Raw genomic sequence first — 21,669 nt, 5'->3', positions numbered from 1 at the left:
CAAATAGAAGACACAGAAATTGGAAGGGATCTTCATGAGAAGAAGGGTTCTGGAGGGGACAGAGGGAGATGACTTGGGGGGGGGAAATGAAGTGTGTGTGAAAATGATGTAAATCCATTATATAAATGTATGAAGCCATCACACAATAAAAAAGTACTGATAAAAGAAAGGTGGTAGAGAAAGCTGTTGGTGGCGCACGCCTTTAATCCCAGCACTCGGGAGGCATAGGCAGGGGGAGCTCTGTGAGTTCGAGACCAGCCTGGTCTATAAGAGCTGGTTGCAGGACAGTCTCCAGAGCTACTCAGAGAAACCCTGTCTTGAAAAACCAAGAAACAGAAAGAAAGAAAGAGGGAGGGAGGGAGGGAGGGAGGGAGGGAGGAAGGAAGGAAGGAAGGAAGGAAGGAAGGAAGGAAGGAAAAGAAAAGAAAAGGAAGGTGGTGGGACTTGTTTCCCAGGCTCACTGTTGTACATAAGATATTGGTTTGAAATAGCCAGTGTTGGATATCAAAGTGTGCTCTGGTCTCTAAGGGGAACACATGCAAGGCATTGGAAGTACAAGTGCCATCTAGAAGGAAAAGAGAAGCTAGGAATTGATATTTATTCTCATGATGGCACTCATTATGTGATGGGAGCTGGGATGGGGAGGCTGTCATTCTTCTGTAAGGATGTCACCATGGACACCTCACACCAGATAGTTGCATTTAGGTTTTCATGCATTTTCTTTTTTGTAGTGCCAGGAATGAAACCAGGCTTCACACATGCCCGGGCAGGTGCCTTATCATTGAGTTACACATAGACCCAGTGCTGTGATTGAAGGAAAACTTGAGTAAGCTAGGTGAAGAACGTTTAATTAAGAATTGGAACCGCATGCAGAGGTGCTGGTGGGGGGCCAGGAGGACCTCAGCTGTCTGAAGACAAACTTGCTCAGGATGGGGTCAAGGGCAGGGTGAATCCAGGAGGACCTCAGATGTCTGAAGACTAACGTGCTCAGGATGGGGTGAAGGGCAGGGTGAGGCCAGGAGGACCTCAGCTGTCTGAAGTTAAAATTTACTCATGATGTGATCAAGGAAAAGCAATCTAGCATTGAGAAAGGGAGAGATTTCTTATTCCAGATTGAGAGGATTGTTATGAGAACTTCATCCCTGGAGATAATCACTCTCAGGGCTTCCTTGTGAGGATGGCTAACTTTATATTTCCCCTTGAGTTTGTAGATTAAGACTCTAGTTAAAAGCAATGAAAGCCTGTCTCAGAGAATTGTGTGCATGTGTGTATGTGTGCATGTGCTGACATACTTGAGGGTGTGTACACACATGTACACATGCATTTGGAGGCCAGAAGCTGATGTCAGTGTCTTCCTCAACCAGATTTCACCTTATTTTTGAGATAATCCCCCCTTGAATCTGGAGCCCTCTGATGCAGCTAGTTTGAGTGGTTAATGAACTACAGAGGTCTGACAGTCATCATCCCCCTCTCCCCAAGGCGACAGGCAACTGTGGTACCCAGCTTTGACCTGGGTGCTGGGGATGGAACTCACATCCTCATTCTTGCCTGGCAAATACTTTTCCTACTGAGCCATCTCTGTTCCTCTGTTCACAAACGTACAAGCAGTCAAGCAAACGAACAGAAGCTTCCGATCTTAGTTGGGGCTTTACTTACCTCCACTGCTCTTCCTCTGAATGTTCGAATGAATTCCTGGGCATTCTGTTTGGGGACACTGATCTTCGAAGGCACTGGGCTCTCCAATGGCTTTCTTTTCATGTTGCAAGTCCCCAGAATTTTCATCTGAGAGGAAGTTATGCCTTCCCCCTTGCAGGCTGAACAGAGGGGATGGTGGGAGACAGATGCAAGTGTATGGGGCTTCCCAGTTAGATCTCTGCTCAACGTTCTAACTAGTTCCCGGGAACACCCTCACTGCCAGCACATCTGTGTGAGTTTGTGCTGTAAGCACACTCTGTCACGGGTACCCGTGAGGCTCCGGAGACGCCATTTAACGTCTCATTTGATGTTCATCAGACCACAGGAGACAACATGTCTTCGATTTAGTATGATGTTTCCCTGCATGAAAACCAGCAAACAGGTTATGCTAAGAACCAGGAAACTACTGAGTGATTTTTGTTTTCCTCTCTGCTTGGATCCCACCCCTCCCCCCACCTTGTTACTATTATCTTTGCTGGGGCAGTGCAATGGAATCCCACAGATTATTACATCTACCAAATCCTCTCTGCAGCTGAATTATGCAGAGACAAGACTTGGTCAGCTGGAAAACTGCCACTGTGAGAAGACCTGCCAAGTGAGCGGGCTGCTCTACAGGGACCAAGACTCCTGGGTGGACGGTGACAACTGCAGGAACTGCACATGCAAAGTAAGTACGCCCCTGGCTAGAGATTCAAGACTCAGGCTTGCTGACCCGCGTACAGCTAGGCTGGCTGCTTAGCACCTAACGCTACTTCCGTTATACCCACTCCCCCTTAAGAGCCCCAAACACTTAGAAGCTAAAGTCTGCTTCTTCATTCTGTCATGTAATTCTGTGGCTTAAGCCCACTCACATTTTGGAGTTTGAGAGTCCAGTGTGGAGGGAGGCAGAGGTTCCTTTGGTTTCCGGACCTATTGGAACTTGGCTCTCTTCTCCTAGAGCGCATGTTTTAAGATTTAGTTTTCACCATTTGTAATCATGTGCACTCACTCACCTGTGTCTGTGTGTGAGTTGTGTGCATGTGAGTGTAGGTGTCCACTGGAACCAGAAGTTTTGGGGTTCCCCTGGGGCTGGAGTTACAGGTGGTTATGAGCCGCCCGGCATGGATGCTGGGAACTGAACTCAGGTTCTCTGAAAGGGCATTGTGCCCTCTAGAGTGCTGAGCCACCTCTCCAGCCCCCAACACACACTTTTCATAGTTTAGTCAGTCTCTCGGTGTTTGGTTTATATTTTTGCAAGAGATCTGTGTCTGTTCCCACGAACTGCAGGCACCATGCTTTACAGAAAAGCCACCATCTGCAGACACCTTCAGTTTCAGAAAAGAACCCACTCCTAAATTAGTATGTACACCCTGTCCAGTTGAAAATTACTCGATAAATATCTGAAGAATGCTATTGCTTGTCCAGGAAAATACAAAATGGATTGTTACAGCCTTAAAAATGATTGACAGGGTCTCCTAAAGGTGTTATTTGTGTTTCATAGAAACAGACTTTTTGTTTTCAGCCTAATCTACTTAGTCCACATGGCAGGTGGATGAAGCCAGCGATGTTTATCAGAAAAGTAATTGAGGTGACGAAGGTTCATTTGGGCGGGAGAGAATACTTTATTTGTAGTTGTGGGGGGCCTGGGGATTCCCTACACCGCCCTGCCCCCCCCCGAGGCTCTGGGGATGAGAGCTGAAGCTCCCCTGAAATAGACTTGTTCAGAGGACACCTCAGAGACCTCCTTGTCTGTCTCTCCCTTCTCAGAGCGGTGCTGTGGAGTGCCGGAGGATGTCCTGTCCGCCGCTCAACTGTTCCCCAGACTCGCTTCCTGTGCACATTTCCGGCCAGTGCTGTAAAGTCTGTAGACGTAAGTATCCCTCCTGGGGTCAGAGTGGGTCTCTGTGCTTTTAGAGTTCTGTATTTTCTTCAGCTTTGAGAACCAGCTAACATTTAGGAACAGAAGCAGTGGCGGTTGGTCTGACACTGAATAAGAGGGGCCGTGCATACAGCTTCTTTCACTGGGGCAGATGCTGTGCGCATGCTCCTTCTCTCCAGTGACACCATCCCGCCCATCTCAGTTACTGTCCTCCATTCTTCACATCTGAAGTCACCAAGGTGCCTCTCCAGGCTCAAGCGCCAGGGCGAACTTGAAGTCTGAACGTACAGCCTGTGCTTACAACCCCCCCCAAGTGAATGTGATTCCATCTCCTCATTTTGAATGATCAAGTTAAGGCCCAAATTCTGCATTTGGTTTTTCTGAGGCTTTGGATAGATATGTCATTATTAAGGTAACTTTATTAGAAATTTCAGTATGAAATTGATTTCAAACACTGAAGCATTTTTCAATGTTGGCTAATCCAAGTGGCAATGGTTAAAATTTTCAGGCTAGAGAGAGGGCTCAGTGGTTAAGCACGTGGTGCTCTTGCAGAGGATTCAGATTCAATTTCTAGCACCCATATGTAACTCCAGTTCCAAGGGACCTGACACCTTCTGGCCTCTGCAGGCCTTGGTCCTAACATGGTACACACACACACACACACACACACACACCCCTTGGGAAACAACCTAGACTTTTGATGACTGAGAAATACTTGTACAACATCGCCAAACACACAATATGTGTACCATGTTAGTACCATATATATACTCATTGTATACATGAAACAGAGATCTTTAAAAATTGTCCTTCACCACCATTGCAGAGGACAGTATTTAAAATTAAAGTGTGAGAGACCCCGCATGCACCGCCTGTGTTTTGTACTATGCTGGACATATCTGCTCAATTCATTGACTTCTCACGGTAAGGTAACTTATATTGCTAGCACCCCATTTTACCAAGGCCACAGGCTAATGATATCCTAAACCAGCTTTGCTGAGTACAAACCCTGTAGATTTTTCATCAAAGTGTGTGATCTGCAGAGAATACTTCTGTATAGAAATGTGGGAGCTGATCTGGGTGGTGTACACCTGCAGCCCCAACACTGGGGTCACAGAGGCAGAGGGGTTAGGAGTTCAAAGCCAGCTCCATCTAGGAAGTGAGTTTGAGGCCTGCTTGGGCTACATGAGACTCGCCTCAAAAAATGACGGCAACGAAACATCCCCCAACCATAAAAAAAAGCAGGCAGGCAAACAAATGGAATTGACATGTTCTACTTGGCTGACTTAACCATTATCGCTTACATGTGTCTGCATGTTTTTAAAGACTATGAATCTTATTTTACTGGATTTCAGGGTCCCACTGTTCGGCTGTTGTATAAGTATTTCTCGGTCATCAAAATCTAGGTTGTTTCCCAGATTTCTCCATTGTAAGAGGCTCTATGGTAATGCGCTTCACTCAGACACACATCTGTGATAATTTTGAATCTCTTTAATATAAGATTGTCCCGAGCAGAATGGCTGCTCCCCAAACTGACACCTTCAAGGCAATTTTGCCTTTATTTGTTTAGTGCGCGTGTGTTTGTGAGTGTAGGTGCACGAGGGAGTCAGAGGACAACCGTGGCTCTCAGTTCTCTCCTTCTGCCATGTGTGCCCAGGAAATGAGATCGTAACCTTGGCAGTGTGTGCCATTGCCTGCTGAATCATTTGCTGGCCCTCAAGGCCTTGTTTACGTATAATTAACTCTTCCTATTACACGTAATGGTGATAGCCATTTTTCAGTGTTCTAGTTCATTTAAGAGTTACCAAGTTATGAGACAACCCCAGAAGGTTACCCACTTTCCCCAGCATGCTGACCTCAAGATAATGGCAGAGTTTTGTAGATGGCATTAGATATGTAGAGTTCAGATCGAGTTGGTTAGGGTAAAAACTCATTTTCTCAGTGACTCTGATGATACTTAATGTGCTCAGAGAGCAAGTGGAAACAGAAATAAAGTAAATTAATGTTTAACATACCTCTAAAGTTAACAGGTTGAGGACATCTGACCAGGGAAGTGTTTTTTGTTTTTTTTTTAATTTCTTACCAGTTTTAAAATAGAAATCTCTGTTAGGTAGTTTTGGGTTTGGTTGTCTGGAATACTTGTGAACGAACCTTCTCTCCATCAAAGAGGCTCCCACTGAGTGAGGCCCATTTGTACTGTGTAAAACTGAGGTGGGACAAGTTTGGGGCAGTGGGCACACATGCATGTGCACGAAAAACTTCACAGCTAACAACTCAGCAGACTGTTCAGGAGTGAGCAGGAGTTTTCCAGGTGTCCGTGTGAGAAAGAACGCACTTATTATCAGAGGGGAATGCACATGTGACATCATGGCATTAGGTATAGCACTGGTATTTTTAGTTTAAAAATGAAGGCTTGTGTGTGTGTGTGTGTGTGTGTGTGTGTGTGTGTGTGTGTGTGTTAGTGGGCAGGGGGCACTGTTTGGATGGCTCTGTGGTTAAGAGCATAGGCTGTTTTTGTCGAGGACTTGGGTTTGGTTTCCAGCATCCACACGTCAGCTCACAATTGCCTGTGACTTCAGTGCCAGGGGATCGGATGCCCTCTTGCCTCTTTGGACCCCAGCGTGCGTGCGGTGCACCCATGTGTGATATGATATGTCTTGCTCAGAGAGGGGGGTGTTTAGAAGCCTGGTGAATTAATTCACGGAGGAAGGGAGAAAGTTTGGGTGGTTAGCTCTTCTGATCTGCCACTTTTTTAAAGTGTAAAGCCAAGAGCTGCCTCTGACATTCAGAGTCGCATGACCTGACACAGGTGAACACTTATTAGAAATGAAACTTTCAAGCAGGGCCCTGACGCACTCCGAGAAGTGATTTAAGAAAGGGTACTGTCTTAACAGAGCTGGAGGCGGTGCCAGGCGTGGGACTTGGGCATGTTCCAGTAGAGGTGAATGGGCAAGCAGACAGAGCCTGCCTGGGGAGAGGAAGAGAAGGAATGGCTGTGAGTGACAGCCGAAGGATCTGGCATATTCACATTGCTTTGTGTGAGTGTCTGAGGGAGCAGGGGCCAAGTTTTGAACAAGAGCCCACAGGAGACAAGCAATGCGAAACACAGACGGGGCAGAGGGAAGGAACAGTTTGGTGTGTGCTTGTGTGTGTGTGTGTGTGTGTGTGTGTGTGACACCTTCTGTTTGGCATCTGTGAACTGCTGATGTCTTAGTGACACCCAGTCGGATGTGGGTGTCTTGCTGAGAGAGGGGGCATTTGGAAGCTCAGTGAATTCACTTACTGAGGAAGGAAGGACCCTTGCCTGTTTAGCTCTTCGGATCTGCCACCTTTATAAAATGAAAAGCCGAGTGCTGTCTCTGGCATTCAAAGCAACCAAGTGCCCAGGAATGACTGACACCAGTGAGGCAACCGATGTCGGAATGCGGCCAGAGGGACCTCATATGCATATCTGACAGGGACATCAAAAGCAGTGCCTGTCAGTTGCTTACTCATGGCAAATGTGCCCGGCACTTGGCACTCAAGGTCAAATTTGAAGGGCTGGGTGACCGTGTTTGCGAAAAGAACAACAGCAAACTCTCTAAATCCCCGAGTGCCCTGTTCAGACATCGCGAGGAAGCGTGCGCTGCGGCCGTGTTTCAATTTCATGGATGGACACTGTAAAATAGCCCACTTTGCATGTCCCTGGTGTGACTGGAAGGGCCCCAGGTATCCATTTACATTTCTGCTCACACGGAAAGCCGTAGGAGTGAATTCTCCAGTGCCCAGCCAAAGGCAGCAGGGCCTGACTCACCTTATGCTTCAATTTCCTCAGACATCAAAAAATAAGTCTTTTGACTACAGATCAAGAGGTTGGATAATAAGGACTGATGTTAGGCATAAGGAGGTTATTTCCAGGGAAGGAAGGAGTACCATCCGAGGAGCAGGGAAGAACACAAGAGCAAGGGAGCTTCCAGGCCTGAAAGCTGTCCAAGGTTATTTCTCAGACAGCTGGCACCCAGGTCATGCGTACTTTCTGCGCCTTGTCACATCTGCAAGTGATGAAGACATACAGACAGGGGCTGGTATCATCCCCCACCCCAAAGCTTCCTATGATGTACGGGCATAAAATTCACCAGAGGATTATGTTTTCTACCAGCTTGGTAGATGCAGGATATGTCTCTGAGTGTGGTGTAAACAGCAAGGCATTTTTATCTCCAGGTAGGAGTTCCTGCCAGAGAAGAAAGGAGCCAGTAGGATGTTTCAAGACGGGATAGCAAGTGTGTTAATACCATTGTGGAGTGACAAGGGGCCAAAGGGAAAGAAAAGGAGAATGTCTGCGTTTCCCAGCCCATGCCAAGAAACAGATGGCAGCGTTGACAGGAGTGCGTTTAGCAGAACTGTCATTCTGGAATGAACTGCCTTGCCAAGTTGGCAGCTGCTGTGTTTAGGACTATGGGAATTTATCACATAGGAATTCCAGGGCCTTGGGGATGGGTTCTTCCTGTGTAAGTCAATTGGGGGTTCCCAGAATGTCATTAGGGGCAGAGTGACAGTCATGAATGTTTCTAGAACACTGAGGCATAAAGGACAGTCAGGGATAGCTGGGTTTTTTCTTTGTTTTTAATGAAGGGAGAAGGAAGGAATCACCTAGGGAATTGTATTGCTTCTGTCTTTAGTTGCTATTGTGGCTGTGTTTGTTCTGAAACCTTTGGATGTCTGAAGCTATATGGAGTAGCAGAAATAACTCCTAGTAGGCAATCAGGAGATTTGTCAGGTTTTGCTTCTCAGTAGAGCTCACTAGTTTTAAGCAGTATTTATTATTTTTAGTCAACAGCCCAGAGAGGCACTGAGCCAGAGGCGGGATTCACAATTAGGCACACACAGCCCTGACTCTCACGGAGGTGGCAGGGAAAGATGTAAAGTTAAGTGTATGCTTAAGATACAAAGTAATAAATCTGTTAGGGTTTGGTCCAAAGAACAATAGAGACACAAAGTAGGAAAGTTAATCAGGATCCAGGCTCAAGAACAATTTCTTGGGTCTGGGGAGATGGCTTCATCTGTGAACTCCCATGACTTGCAAGCACGAGCAGCTGAGTTCGGGTCCCCAGAACCCATGTTAAAAAGTTGGACACAGCGGCATGAACCTGTAACCCAGCCAAGTGTGCACATAGAACCAGATTCCTGAAACTCACTGACTAGCCAGCCTAGCTAAACTGGTGATATTTATGGTCTATGAAGGACAGTTTCAAAATGCAAAGGGCCATATTGCCCTTGGGCCTTCCCATGTGCAAAAGTGAGCCCCACCCTGCACCCATCCACCCTAATAAGTACTTATATCACAAACAACACACACACACACACACACACACACACACACACACACTAGCTTTTTCTTTCTTTCTTTCTTTCTTTTTTTTTTTTTGGTTTTTGAGACGGGGTTTCTCTGTATTATTTTGGAGGCTGGTCTGGAACTCGTTCTATAGACCAGCAGGCTGGCCTCTCAGAGATCCTCCTGCCTCTGCCTCCCGAGTGCTGGGATTAAAGGTGTGCGCCACCAGCACCTGGCTACACACTAGCTTCTTGAGAGAAGTCAAGAGAACATTGAAATGTATGGGTACATATGTATGTATGTATGTATGTATATATATATGTACACACATGTACATACACACACATATATATATACATACATATATGAGAATGTAGAAATGGATGGCTGTATGTGGGGAGGGTGGAGACAGCTTGAGGCATACATGATTGAGAGGCTGGGTGGGAATGGGTACATATATCTTGTGGGAGACAGGAAATGTGTGGATACATATGTTGAAAGTTGCAAATGGATGGGCAAACATCTTGAAAGGGTGAGAATTTATTATATATGTTGGGAGGGTAGAAGTGTATGTCTGCATATGATGGAAGGGTGGAAACAGACAGGTCTCTGTTAATAAAACGGACTGGGATGGGTATAATTTCGGGATGGCGCGCTATGCCAACTTGACACAAGCGAGAGGAGGGGAACGACATGAAAAAATGCCCCCATAAGCCTGGGGTGTGGGCATGCCTGTGGGACGCTTTCTTGATTAGTTATAGGTATGGGAGGGCTCCGCCCATTGTGGGCGGTGCCATCCCTGGGCCGGTGGTCCTGGGTCCTGTAAGAAAGCAGGCTGAGAAAGCCATGAGGAGCAAGGCAGTGGGCAACGCCCCTCTGTAGTTTCTGCATCGGCTCCTGCCTCCAGGTTCCTGCCCAGACTCCTCTGATGACGAGCAGTGATGAGGAAGTGAAAACCAAACAAACCCTCTCCTCCCCGCCTTGCTTTTGGCCACGGCGTTTCCTCACAGCAGTGGTAACCCTAACTAAGACAGAAGGCGTCGTCAGTGAACACTGGAGATCTGAGCATTTCTGTAGAAGACAAGAATGTGTGCAAAGCTTGGTAGCGGGAGAGAAAGCGTGACAGAGCCATAGATGGGGTGTGACTACTTGAGTGGGTGACTCAAAGCCCAGGGAGTGGTGAGGTTTTGAAATTTTGAGAGATAAGGAAAAGCTGCCAGAATGGACTATCCACCTAAGAAAAGATTTTGAACTGTTTTTTTCCCTGAAGGCATCAGGGACTCCTAAATGTTTTTAAGTGGGGGTCTCAAATTCTCAAATTTGGATCGTAAGACGCATTTGCGTCGTCTGCGGAAGGACTGGAAAAGGCTGGGGTTAGAGGTTCCGGTTGTGCTGGGGAGCAGGGATGCTGATGGTCTGAAGACACTGCCAGGGTGGAGGATGGAGAAGAATGGCCCGAGGAGGAAGCGTTGCTAAGGTTTGGTTCCTCGCACCGGGGAAGAAGCAGGCGTGGGAGGAGCTGTTGTGGATGGTGGTGCCGTTCACCGAGAAGAGAACGCTGAGGCGAAGCCGGGTGGTGTGGGTTGCTGCAGGTCAGTGGATGTCAGGGAGCAGTCTACAGTGGAGGTTCCCACACGCTTCCTTAGGACAGGCACACAGGATCAGTGCTGGGTTAAAATGGGTTCCCGGGGAAGCAGCGTGATGGTGACAACATGCTCATAGCCGGTGCCTCAGTTCTTCCCACTGGGATCCCCAGTCAGAGTGGCCTTTCAGAGTTGTCCTAATCAGGCAAGGAAGGCAGGACTTTGGGTCATTTTATCAATGCTTTATGGGTTATGGGGTGGTCTAGTAAGGAGCTTGGTTCTGGACAAAGTGGCTCCCCACAGCCCAGCATGGATCCTAGATCAACGGTTGACTGAGGCCTGTGGGCGACACTGTTCCAACAGCCATAGAAATACGTTAGTTGTCACAGAGGGCTCTGGGCACCGTGTCCCAGCAGCATCCATCCCACTGAGGCATTGTGCTAAGTAAGCCAGTGTTTGATTCTGACCACTCCCTTTCTGTGTCTAGGAGGACGGGGTTGGACAGATATGGGTGTTCCACGAGAATGAGAAGACTTTAGGTCCACGGAACTACCAAATTTAACCATCCCACCTTTAAGAGATACAAAAATGGAAGGTCTGAGAGGTGGAGCAATTCTATGAACTAAACCAAGTGTGTATTTATTTCTGTTTCTCTAGAGAGCTGGGGCCAGAAGGGCTCTTATCAGGCCAGGGAAGAGTTCATGCAGACCTTTGCTTTCTATTTTCCTTGAAGTGGCTAGAAAATCTAGTAGAATCAGAGAGGGTCACAGCAAATTGACATATTCTGCACATACTTACAGCAAGTTAAGCGAAGGACCCGGTCTCAGCAGAATCTCAACCGAGGTCTGTTTCTCTTTGGGATTTTCTGCAGGGCTGACTGCCCCTCTCTGCCCTGCCTATTAGCCCACACAGCTCACCTTTGTCAAGGCCTCTCCTCCAGCGTGCTGATGTAGCAATTGTTTGGGGTGGCTTGTATTTCGTAGTTGCCTGAGTATGGTTAAGTAGATCTAGGCTCAAGGCACTCACCTCTCATGATCATAAACAAAGCTCATATGGAATCCTCCCCGTGGTAGAGTTTTGATGAACAGAGCATAACGCCTTTTACCCAGAGGCTCATCTTTTATAGCAGGGCTGCGTGCATCCAAACTGCTGCTAATTGGGCTAAGGAGGCGGCTAAGCACATAAAGTGCTTGCAATGCGAGTATGAGGACATGAGTTCAGATTCTCAGTACTCATAGAAAAGCTGGGCGCGGCCATGTAATAATACCATGGGAAGGCAGTGTCTAGCAGATTCCTAGAGGTTGCTGGCCAGCCAGTCTAGATGAACCAGTGAGTGCCAGGTTCAGTGACCGACCATGCCTCAAAACATAAGATGGAGAGGGATAGAGGAGGACACCTGATGATGTATTTGTATGCACTCGCACACGCTGATACACACACACACACACACACACACACACACACACACGCACACACACACACGAGAGAGAGAGAAAGTCCAAACATAAAACTTATTGCTAAGCACACGGTCATGTCAACTAACATCTTTTGTTTTAATATCTTATATCAATTTACCAATTGTGTGGCTTTGCTAAGAAGGAAAGGTAAGCTCACAAAAGCTGAAGTCTGGCTGATGGCTCCGGGGGCCATTCATGCTCCTCTCCCGATGATTTACCTTAGATAAAGAAGCTTGTATTGCTTAGACTCAGGGAATCTGTGTTCCCCGTGGGATCATTTTATAGCATAACGTGACTAGGTGTCAACTGTTTTTTTTTTTCCGTTTTCTTGCAGCAAAATGTATCTACGGAGGAAAAGTTCTTGCCGAGGGCCAGCGGATTTTAACCAAGAGCTGCCGGGAATGTCGAGTAAGTTTGTCTGTGGTCCTTGTTACTTCCACAGAGCAGACAAAAAAAAAAAAAGACCTGTGGTGTTCCTCTGTGGGGATGTTGGCCTAAGTGGGTCCCTGAGGGGCAGAACTGATGGGCTGGAGTCAAGGACAGAGAGGATCTAGCCACTGTTTCTGTGTGATTAGTTTGCATTCAGGTAGAGGGAACATGTCTTAGGTGGAGCAAGAAATTTGTGGTCTGACTGTGTAATTTATTTTTTTAGTTTTCTGTGGTCACTCCTCAGGCTTAGATGTCTTTGTAATAGCTCTTGGTTTTTAATTTTAGAGAGGTAAATGTGTTCATTCCTTCTCTTGTTATGGTAAAATATTCTGACAGAAGCATTCTAAGGGAGAAGGGTTTTTCTTTTCTCATAGGTTTTTAAAAAAATATTTCATTTTTTTATTCTTTAAATTTCACAAATGTGTACCATGAGTTTTATCCATTTTTCCGCTCCCTGTTAGCCTGTCTCACCCCCCCCGTTATCACTCTTCTTTCAATTCCCCCTCCTGCTTTAATTTTTTCCAGGTGTATGTAGGAGCCACTGAGTTTAGTTATGGTTGCTTGCATGGGCATGGGAGAAGAGTTACTTATGGGGTGAGGTTTGGTTACACAACTGAAGAAAATGGCATTCCTTCCCCAGCAACTGTTGGGTGTCAATAGTCCTTCTGAGATAGGTGGAGCCTCATGACTCCCTTCTACATCCTTGAGGAAATATTCACAGGTCTAGTCTTGTTCCCATAGCCACAGCTTCCCTGGGTAGTTGATGACTACAATGGCCATGTCTTCTTGTGGGACACCTCCCCATCCTCCAGCTCTTATAGTCTTTCTGCTCAATCTTTGGTGTTCCCTCTCACCTTGTCATGGTGGGGAAGTCTTGACAGGCTGGAGCTGGAGACAGAGAGTGGTGAATACTGGTTTGGGTCACTTTCTCCTAACTGAGTCACTCAAAGAATGGAGCCACCATAGTTAGGTTGGGTCTTCCCACAGTTGATCTAATCTAGATAATCCTTTTTGGGCATACCTGGAGGCTTGCCCAAGTCAACAATCAGTGTTCAATAGTGCAGATGAATAACTACCTTTCAGTGTAAGTGAGAATACATAGTCAATCTAAGTCACACTGATTCGTCAACAAAGGAAGGTTCTATAAAAGGCCATAGAGGTATTTGGAAGCACTTTTAATGAGTGTGGTCAGTAGGGATAGAGGATGATGGGTGTTGATGGGACGGGTCTGCCCTGTGCAGTATTTCTCAGTGTTTATCCCCCGCCACTGCATAGCTTCCGTTGTATGCAGTGTATTAATTTTTCCACCAAGAAACCTAAAATGGTACTCCACAAGTACTGTCTTGAGAGTACAGAGGAGATGCTGGCTCAAATAATGACTGTTCTTCAGTTCAGATGAGGCTCTCCCACTGATGAAAGACTACCTGGATCTCCACCCATTTCTGTTTTATGGGATTGGATAAGAGACAACCGTAGTCTCAAATTCCTTCACAAGGTGTTTCCAGAAGCTAATGCATTACCTTGGAAAGGGAGTTTTCCCTTTGTCTATGTGTCTCTCTGTATGTATGTGCCTATGAGAACAGGTCACTCAGAGGCCAGAGGTGTATGACCTGGAACTGGAGTTATAGGAAGTTATGAGCCAACTGATGTGAATTCTGGCAACCAAACTAGTATCACAAGCTCATAACCACTGAGCTATTTCTTCAGTCTAGCATATTAGATTTTTTAGACTGTTTGCTTCTTACTTTGTTGTTGTAAAAATTGAGATTGTAGCATAAAGACTTCTCCCTTTCCTTTCCTTCATCCAGATCCTCCCATTTCCCGCTCCTTGCTCTTTCAAACCCATCTTCTTTATTAATTGTTATTGTGTGTGTATATATGTATATACATATATATTCCTAAATATATCCTGCTCAGTCTGTATAATGTTACTTGTGTATTTGTTTTAAGTGCTAACTGTTTAGTATTGGGTGAACAGTTGATATCCCTGGGAGAAACTATTTCTTCTGCTCTTGGCACTCCTTAGTTGTGTTAGTCTTCATACAGAGTTGAGGCCTTGTGGGAATTCTCCCATCCACGTTGGAATGTCTATTAATGTTTTCCTTGTCAGTCTCCTATTTAGGCACTCATGGTGGTGAGACCTCATGGATGTAGCTTCCGGCATTGCTAAGAGACATGATCTCACAGCAAGCTTCTCTCATATTGTTTGTCAATTAAGTTGGATAACTCTCCTGTCTTGTTTCCATTTGCCTAATCATCAGTTTTTGTTTTGTTTTGTATTTTTTTTCTGGAAAATTCCTTCAGTGAATTGCCATTTTTCAACTTACTGATGTTTGTATGTTGTTAGAAATTCAAGTCAGAGCCTGTAGATTTGTATAGAGCTTGGAATGTTTACATTTGACCACTGACATGGGCTAGTTACCCTAAAATAAAAAATGTGGAATAGTTGTATTTTTATATTAACACAGAGCTCAGTGTAGAGGGGACAACATGTCACAATTAGGATGATTCAAAAGTGGGAATGGCAGATTACTTTTTCCTGCCTATAGTTTTCAAAATAGAGTTGTAAAACACTACTTCCTGGGGTTAAATGAATTCAGGTGCACTTATACAGCAATAGTGATAGTTAATATTATTTTTAAAATATGCAAATAGGCATTTCTCAATTTAAACTTCGGGACTGGGTCTTACTTATTAACTGTGCTAAAGGTTGACTAGAACCCTCAATACTGGGTGGGTGAGATGGCTCAGTAAGGAGAAGAACCCGCTGCCAAGCTTGACAACCTCAGTTCAGTCCCCACAGCACACATGGTGGAAGGAGAGAACAGACTTTGCATACTGTTCTCTGGCTTCCACATGTGTGCTGTGGCACAAACATGACCCCGATTAAATGAATATAATTAACAGAATTTTAAAGAATTGTAGACTGATGTAACCGGTAGCTAGAGGAAGTACCTTGTACAGACTGAAAACATCATGGTCACTTTTAAGACACAACTAAGAAAGAGAACTACAAACCAATATCCCTCATGAACATTGGTGCAAAAACACTCAATAAATTAAGAGCAAATCAAATTCAATAAGATATCAGAAAAAGCATCCACCATGATCAAGTAGGCTTCATCCTAGGGATTCAGGGATAGTTAAACATATGAAAATCAATCAATGGGATCCACCATGTAAACAAAATGAAAAAGAAAAAAAATTACATTTTCATCTCACTAGATGCTGGAAAAGCCTTGACAAAATCCAACACCACTTCATGATAAAGGTCTTGGAGAGATCAGGGATAACAGGAAAATGTAATAAAAGAAATATATAAAAAATAGACAGCCAACATCAAACTAAATGTAGAGAAACTCAACCCGATTCCTCTAAAATCAGGAACAAGACAAGCCTGTCCACTGTCTCCATACCTTTTCAATAGTGTACTTGAAATTCTAGCTAGAGCAATAAGACAACAAAAGGAGATAAACAGGGATACAAATTGGAAAAGAAGTCAGACTTTCACTGTTTGCAGATAATATGATAGTTTTCATAAGTGACCTGAAAAATTCTACCAGGGAACTCGTACAGCTGATAAACACCTTCAGCAAAGTGGCACGATACAAGATTAACTAAAAAATAATCAGTAGCCCTATTATATACAGACAATAAATGGGCTGAGAAAGAAATCAGAAAAACATCACCCTTTACAATTGCCACAAACAACATAAAATTCCTTGGTGTTAACGCTAACCAAACCAATGAGAGACCTGTATAGCAAGAACTTTGAGTCTTTAAAGAAAGAAATTAAAGAAGATACCAGAAAAATGGAAAGATCTCCCATGACATTAGATAGGTAGGATAAACATATTAAAAATGGCAACCTTGCTGAAAGCAATCTACAGATTCAATGCAGTCCCCACCAAAATCCCAGGACAATTCTTCACAGACCGTGAAAGAATAATCTTCAACTTTATATGGAAAAACAAAAGACCCAGGATAGCCAAAACAACCCTGTGAAATAAAGGAATGTCCAGAGGCATCACCACCCCTGACTTCAAGCTCTGTTATTGAGCTATGGTCCTAGAAACAACTTGGTATTGGCACAAAAAAATAGACAGGTAGACCAATGGAATCGAATTGAAAACCTTGATAAGAATCCACACACCTACAAACACATGAGTTTTTACAAAGAAACTAAAAATATACAATGGAATAAAGAAAGCATCTTCAACAAATGGTGCTGGCATAACTGGATGCCGGCATGTAGAAGATTGCAGATAGATCAATGTCTATCGCCATGCACAAAACTTAAGTCAAAATGGATCAAAGACCTCAATATAAATCCAGCCATACTGAATCTCTTAGAAGAGAAGGTAGGAGGTACCCTCAAGCGAACTGGTACAGAAGACTGCTCCCTGAACATAACACCACTAGCACAGACACTGAGGTCAACAATTAATCAACGGGACCTCCTGAAACTGAGAAGCTTCTGTAAGGCAACGGACACAGTCAACAAGATAAAACAGCAGCCCACAGATTGGGAAAAGATATTTACCAACCCCACATCTGACAGGGCTAATTTCCAAATTATACAAAGAACTAAAGAAGCTAGCCAAGAAAACACTAAATAATTCAATTAAAAAGTGGGATACAGAACTAAATAGAGAATTCCCGGTAGAGAAATCAAAAATGTCTGAAAGACACATAAGAAAGTACTCAACATCCTTAGCTATCAGGGAAATGCAAATCAAAGCAACTCTGAAATACTGTCTTACTTCTGTCAGAATGGCTAAAATCAAAAACACCAATGACAGTTTATTCTGGAGAGGATATGGAGAAATGAACACTCCTCCACTGCTGACTGCTGGTGGGAGTGCCAACTCATACAGCCACTATGGAAATCAATATGGCAAGACGGTTCCTCAAGGAAATGGGAATCAGTCTACCACAAGATCCAGCAATTCCACTCTTAGGCATATACCCAAAAGATGTACATTCTTACAACAGGGACATCTGTTCAGTCATGTTCATAGTAGCATTATTTGTAATAGGCAGAACCTGGAAGCAACCTAGATGCCCCTCAACTGAAGAGTGAATAGAGAAAAATGTGGTACATTTACACAATGGAGTACTACTCACTGAAAAAAATGGCATCTTGAAATTCACAGGCAAATGAATGAAACTAGAAGAAACCATTCTGAGTGAGGATTTTAGACATAGAGCAAAGGATTACCAGCTTACAATCCACACCACTAGAGAAGCTAGGAAACAAGGAAGACCCTAAGAGAAATATCCATAGTCCCCTGGAGAAGGGGGAAAGGAACAAGATTTCCAGAGCTAATTGGAATCATGGGCGGAGGGAAGGGGGACTTAGGAGAAAGAGAAGGGGAGAAGAGGAGGGGAGAGGACTGCTTTAAATGTCCTTCTCTGATAATGAGATTGATGACTACCTTATATGCCATTGTAGAGCCTTCCTCCATTAGCTGATGGAAGCAGAAGCAGACATCCATAGCTAAACACTAAGCTGAACTCCCAGAATCCAGTTGCAGAGAGGGAGGAGTGATGAGCAAAGGGGTCAAGACCAGGCTGGAGAAACCCACAGAAACAGCTGAGTTGAACAAGGGGGAGCTCATGGACCCCAGACTGATAGCTGGGGAACCAGCATAGGACTGTTCTAGACCCCCTGAATGTGGATGTCAGTTTGGAGGTCTGGGCAATCTATGGGGCCTCTGGCAGTGGATCAGTATTCATTCCTAGTACATGGATGGACTTTGGGAGCCCATTCCATATAGAGGATTACTCTCTCAGATAGACACACGGGGAGGGGTTAGGCCCTGCTCCAAATGGTACAGCAGACTTGAGGATCCCCCATGGACGGCCTCACCCTCCCTGGGTAGCCGAAAGAAGATGGAATAGGGAGTTAGTGGGGGGCAGGGGAGGAGGGGAGGGAGATGGAACTGGGGTTGACATGTAAAACAAGCTTATTTCTAATTTAAACTTAAAAAAGGAAAAAGAAAGATGTACATATATACACACATATTTGTTAAATATGCTGTAGTATTTTGGATTTAAAGGAAACAATAAAAGGAAGTAATCACCCAGAATCTGACAATGCAGAGATAAGTTCTTTAGCAGTTAGCATTATGATAACAGCTTCAATGGGAATGTGAAAGTCATTAGTTGTCTTAATTTGAGTAACCCTAGACGCTGACTGTGCACTGAGGCTTTCAGCCTGAGTGACGTGTTCAGGGAGTGCTCCCAGCAGGGCCTGTTAGACTGTTGGATATGTCAGTTGGTGGATGGAAGAACCTGAGCAAGGGAGAACTCCTATTAAAGGTCACATATAGGCTGAACCTGCCGGATACCGTGGAACATAAATTATACTTCAGAGACAGTGCCTTTTTTAGGTAGAGATGTCACATACTTTCAGCCGTGGGTTTGGGCTTTGGCATGAGGTTATGAAACTTGAAGGTGGCTTCCAGCTTTCTGAATGGATGCAGTGCTCCATGTGCCCTCTTACCAGAGGTGAGCCAGGGTTTAGATGTTAGCAAAGCATCCAGAAGTTGAATGTGGGAGCACAGTTTGATTTAAAACTATTTAGTGGTTCTTATCTATGCTGGGGGCAATGCCACAGAAGCAGGATATTACAGTGACATGATAGGCTTGGGGTTGATAATGAGTCATTTACCTCTCTGTACATTCAGTGCAGTTCCCCAGAGTAAGGTGATCAGCCTCGGTTGCCTGGTAATAATAGGTTTGACCCAGATGTGGACTGCTCTCTTAGACCCATTGCTTGCTGACGAAGATAGATGCTGACCACTGTCATCTGACCTGAGGAATGAGAATAGACTCTGGTGGTAGAAGAGGACTGAACATAACAGAATCCATTGTTGAATCTTAGGACCAGTCCCTCATGGAATTGGGAGAAAAGTTAGAGTTTAGAAAGGCGCCAGAGGGGAAAAAAATATGAAACATATGAGAGAGAATGCTGGGAAGAAGGTTGGCTGGGTAGGAAACTTCCAGAAAGAAGATGACGTCATGTTGAGGATAACTTACCCTGAGAGGAGGGGCTGATGTTTGTGGCTCACTTTGTGCTACCAACATGTTAAGCACCCAAGCAAGAGTCTTGTGTTTCCTACTTATAGTTGGCATTGAAGTTGTATCTGTGTCCATCTCTAAGAATGGGTGTTCATTCTGTCAAACCAGAGAACTCAGAGGGGGTGGGGTGGCCAGAGGAATGGGGGGTCTCTTGGAAACATAAAAATTGGTATCTCTCCTTCCTGGCTGTGCATCTCTCTACTGCCTCCTGACCAAGCTGTGTTTGGGACTGCCTTTGGCCAAAAGTGAGGCTCTTCTTTGCTGTCTTAAACATCCTGCAAAGTGTGGCAGAGAAAACTAAATGTATAAATAAAGTAAGAGTGTCTTCAAACATTTCTTTCTTTCTTTCTTCTCTTTTTTCTTCATTTTTTAAAATTTAAGTTAGAAACAAGCTTGTTTCACATGTCAGTCCCAGCTCCCTGTCCCTCCCCTCCTCCCCCGCCTTCCCCATCAGGCCCTTCAGTCCCCCACCCACATACCAACTAACCCAGACCTACAGAAAGTTCTGGAAGGAAAACTCCAACCCAAGGAAGTAACTACAACCAGAAAAACATAGGCAATCGATAATCCCACCTTACCAAAAGCCAAAAGAAATCCACCACTATCAACTATTCCAAAACAAACAAGAATGAGCAATCAACTGTCATTAATATCCCTCAATATTAATGGTCTTAACTCGTCCATAAAAAGACACAGGCTAACAGAATGGATTCGAAGACAGAAGCTATCCTTCTGCTGTATACAAAAAACACACCTCAGCCTCAAAGACAGACATTACCTCAGAGTTAAGGGTTGGGAAAAGATTCTCCAATCAAATGGACCCAAGAAACAAGCAGGGGGGTGGGGTGGGTGTAGTAATCCTAATATCTAACAAGTTATATTTTAAAATAAAATCAGTCTTCGACCTTTTAAAAGAAAGGAATTAATGGGCTTCTTTTAAAAACTCAGCATAAAACTAAACTCAGTCACCACTCACACCAACAGGAAGGACCTTAGGCAGCGAGGCCATGAGTGTACAGTGGCAGAATATTTAACAACGTTGCAGTCAATAATGTCATTTACAACCAGGAAACCTGTTTTTCACCTGCCTGATGTCCTTTCATGATCATGTACCTTGTCTACAGTCTTGGCCTGTACAATCTTTCTTACTCAGTTACTCAAGTTCCCTCTAACATGGCCCCTTCATAATTCCTCCCTGTTCAGCCAGACTAAATACACTCTGTAGCATGTTACAGAGAGTAATTTTATTACATTTATCACAGCACATCCTAAAAGGAATTTCTGTACTGTATTAATGCTCCTAGTTTAGGAATTATGTATCTCATGCTATCTAGATTCACTAAGAACTAGGAAGGTAGCTGGTGGTGTCTGGTGACAAGGCTGGGCCGGTGGAGAGGGGGACCTGCTTCACAGAAGCCTGTTGTCCACAACATGAGTGTCACAAAGTGAACTATTGCAATTTACAGCATAGAACCCAGGACCTGACGCTGGGGGCCACCGCGCTTATCTATCGGCTGTTGGAAATCATCAGCACACTTCATGGTCATTCCTTTGAATTAAAAAAGAGCCTAAAACATAAATGGAGGTTGTTGAAACCCAAGCTGTTTTGAGAGGATTGTCCCTGTCATGGAATTCCCAGGATGGAAGGCTCTTAGTACCTGGCTGGTTACCTTTGCAGTCTAGTCACAGGGAGCAGTGGGAGCTGCTGTGATTGTCTGTGCACGTGAACTAACTCTCCCTGGTGTTTGGCTTCTAGGGTGGCGTCTTGGTAAAGATCACAGAAGCTTGCCCTCCTCTGAACTGCTCCACGGAGGATCACATTCTCCCTGAGAACCAGTGCTGTCAAGTCTGTCGAGGTGAGTGAGCTTGGTGGAGGCTTCCGGGCGGGACTGGTGCTTGGCACAGAGGTTTGATGGACATTGGCGAGATGACAGCTTGCCTTGCTCATCTCGTCCTGATTCCAGAGACTTGCAGAGCCCATCTACCTTTCTTTGAGATCGTCTCCTCAATTGTAAAATGAGGATAATAATAGTATCCACCTCATGAGACTGCTGTGAAGATTAAATGGGATAATGCGTAAGCATGAGCAGAAGGCCCAGCGTGTGACAGACATCCAATAAGCAATAGTTTCTTTATTAAAGAAAATGATAGTGCCTGTAATAACAGCCGTTACCGTCATTATTACATTTTCTTACCGAGGGGGGCTCAGTAGTGTTTCGCCTGCCTCATCCGTGGGCCAGTTCTCACTTA

At 44.8% G+C, this 21,669-nt stretch overlaps 1 protein-coding gene across 3 annotated transcripts in view; it reads left to right on the top strand.

Annotated features, from left to right (window-relative positions):
- The window catches only part of Nell1 (neural EGFL like 1), an 846,684-nt gene that overhangs the window by 220,249 nt on the left and 604,766 nt on the right, over positions 1–21,669 (top strand). For all 3 annotated transcript variants that reach the window (XM_040733293.1, XM_040733292.1, XM_040733294.1), the window contains 4 exons: positions 2,228–2,362; positions 3,442–3,544; positions 12,239–12,312; positions 21,176–21,275. In XM_040733293.1, coding sequence (XP_040589227.1) covers positions 2,228–2,362; positions 3,442–3,544; positions 12,239–12,312; positions 21,176–21,275 — 412 coding nt within the window. The remainder of the gene's footprint in view (positions 1–2,227; positions 2,363–3,441; positions 3,545–12,238; positions 12,313–21,175; positions 21,276–21,669) is intronic.

This window comes from Mesocricetus auratus, unplaced genomic scaffold (genome assembly GCF_017639785.1).
Source record: "Mesocricetus auratus isolate SY011 unplaced genomic scaffold, BCM_Maur_2.0 Super-Scaffold_100030, whole genome shotgun sequence".
In the NCBI taxonomy this organism is placed as follows: domain Eukaryota; kingdom Metazoa; phylum Chordata; class Mammalia; order Rodentia; family Cricetidae; genus Mesocricetus; species Mesocricetus auratus.
This window is presented reverse-complemented; position numbering and strand designations above follow the sequence as displayed.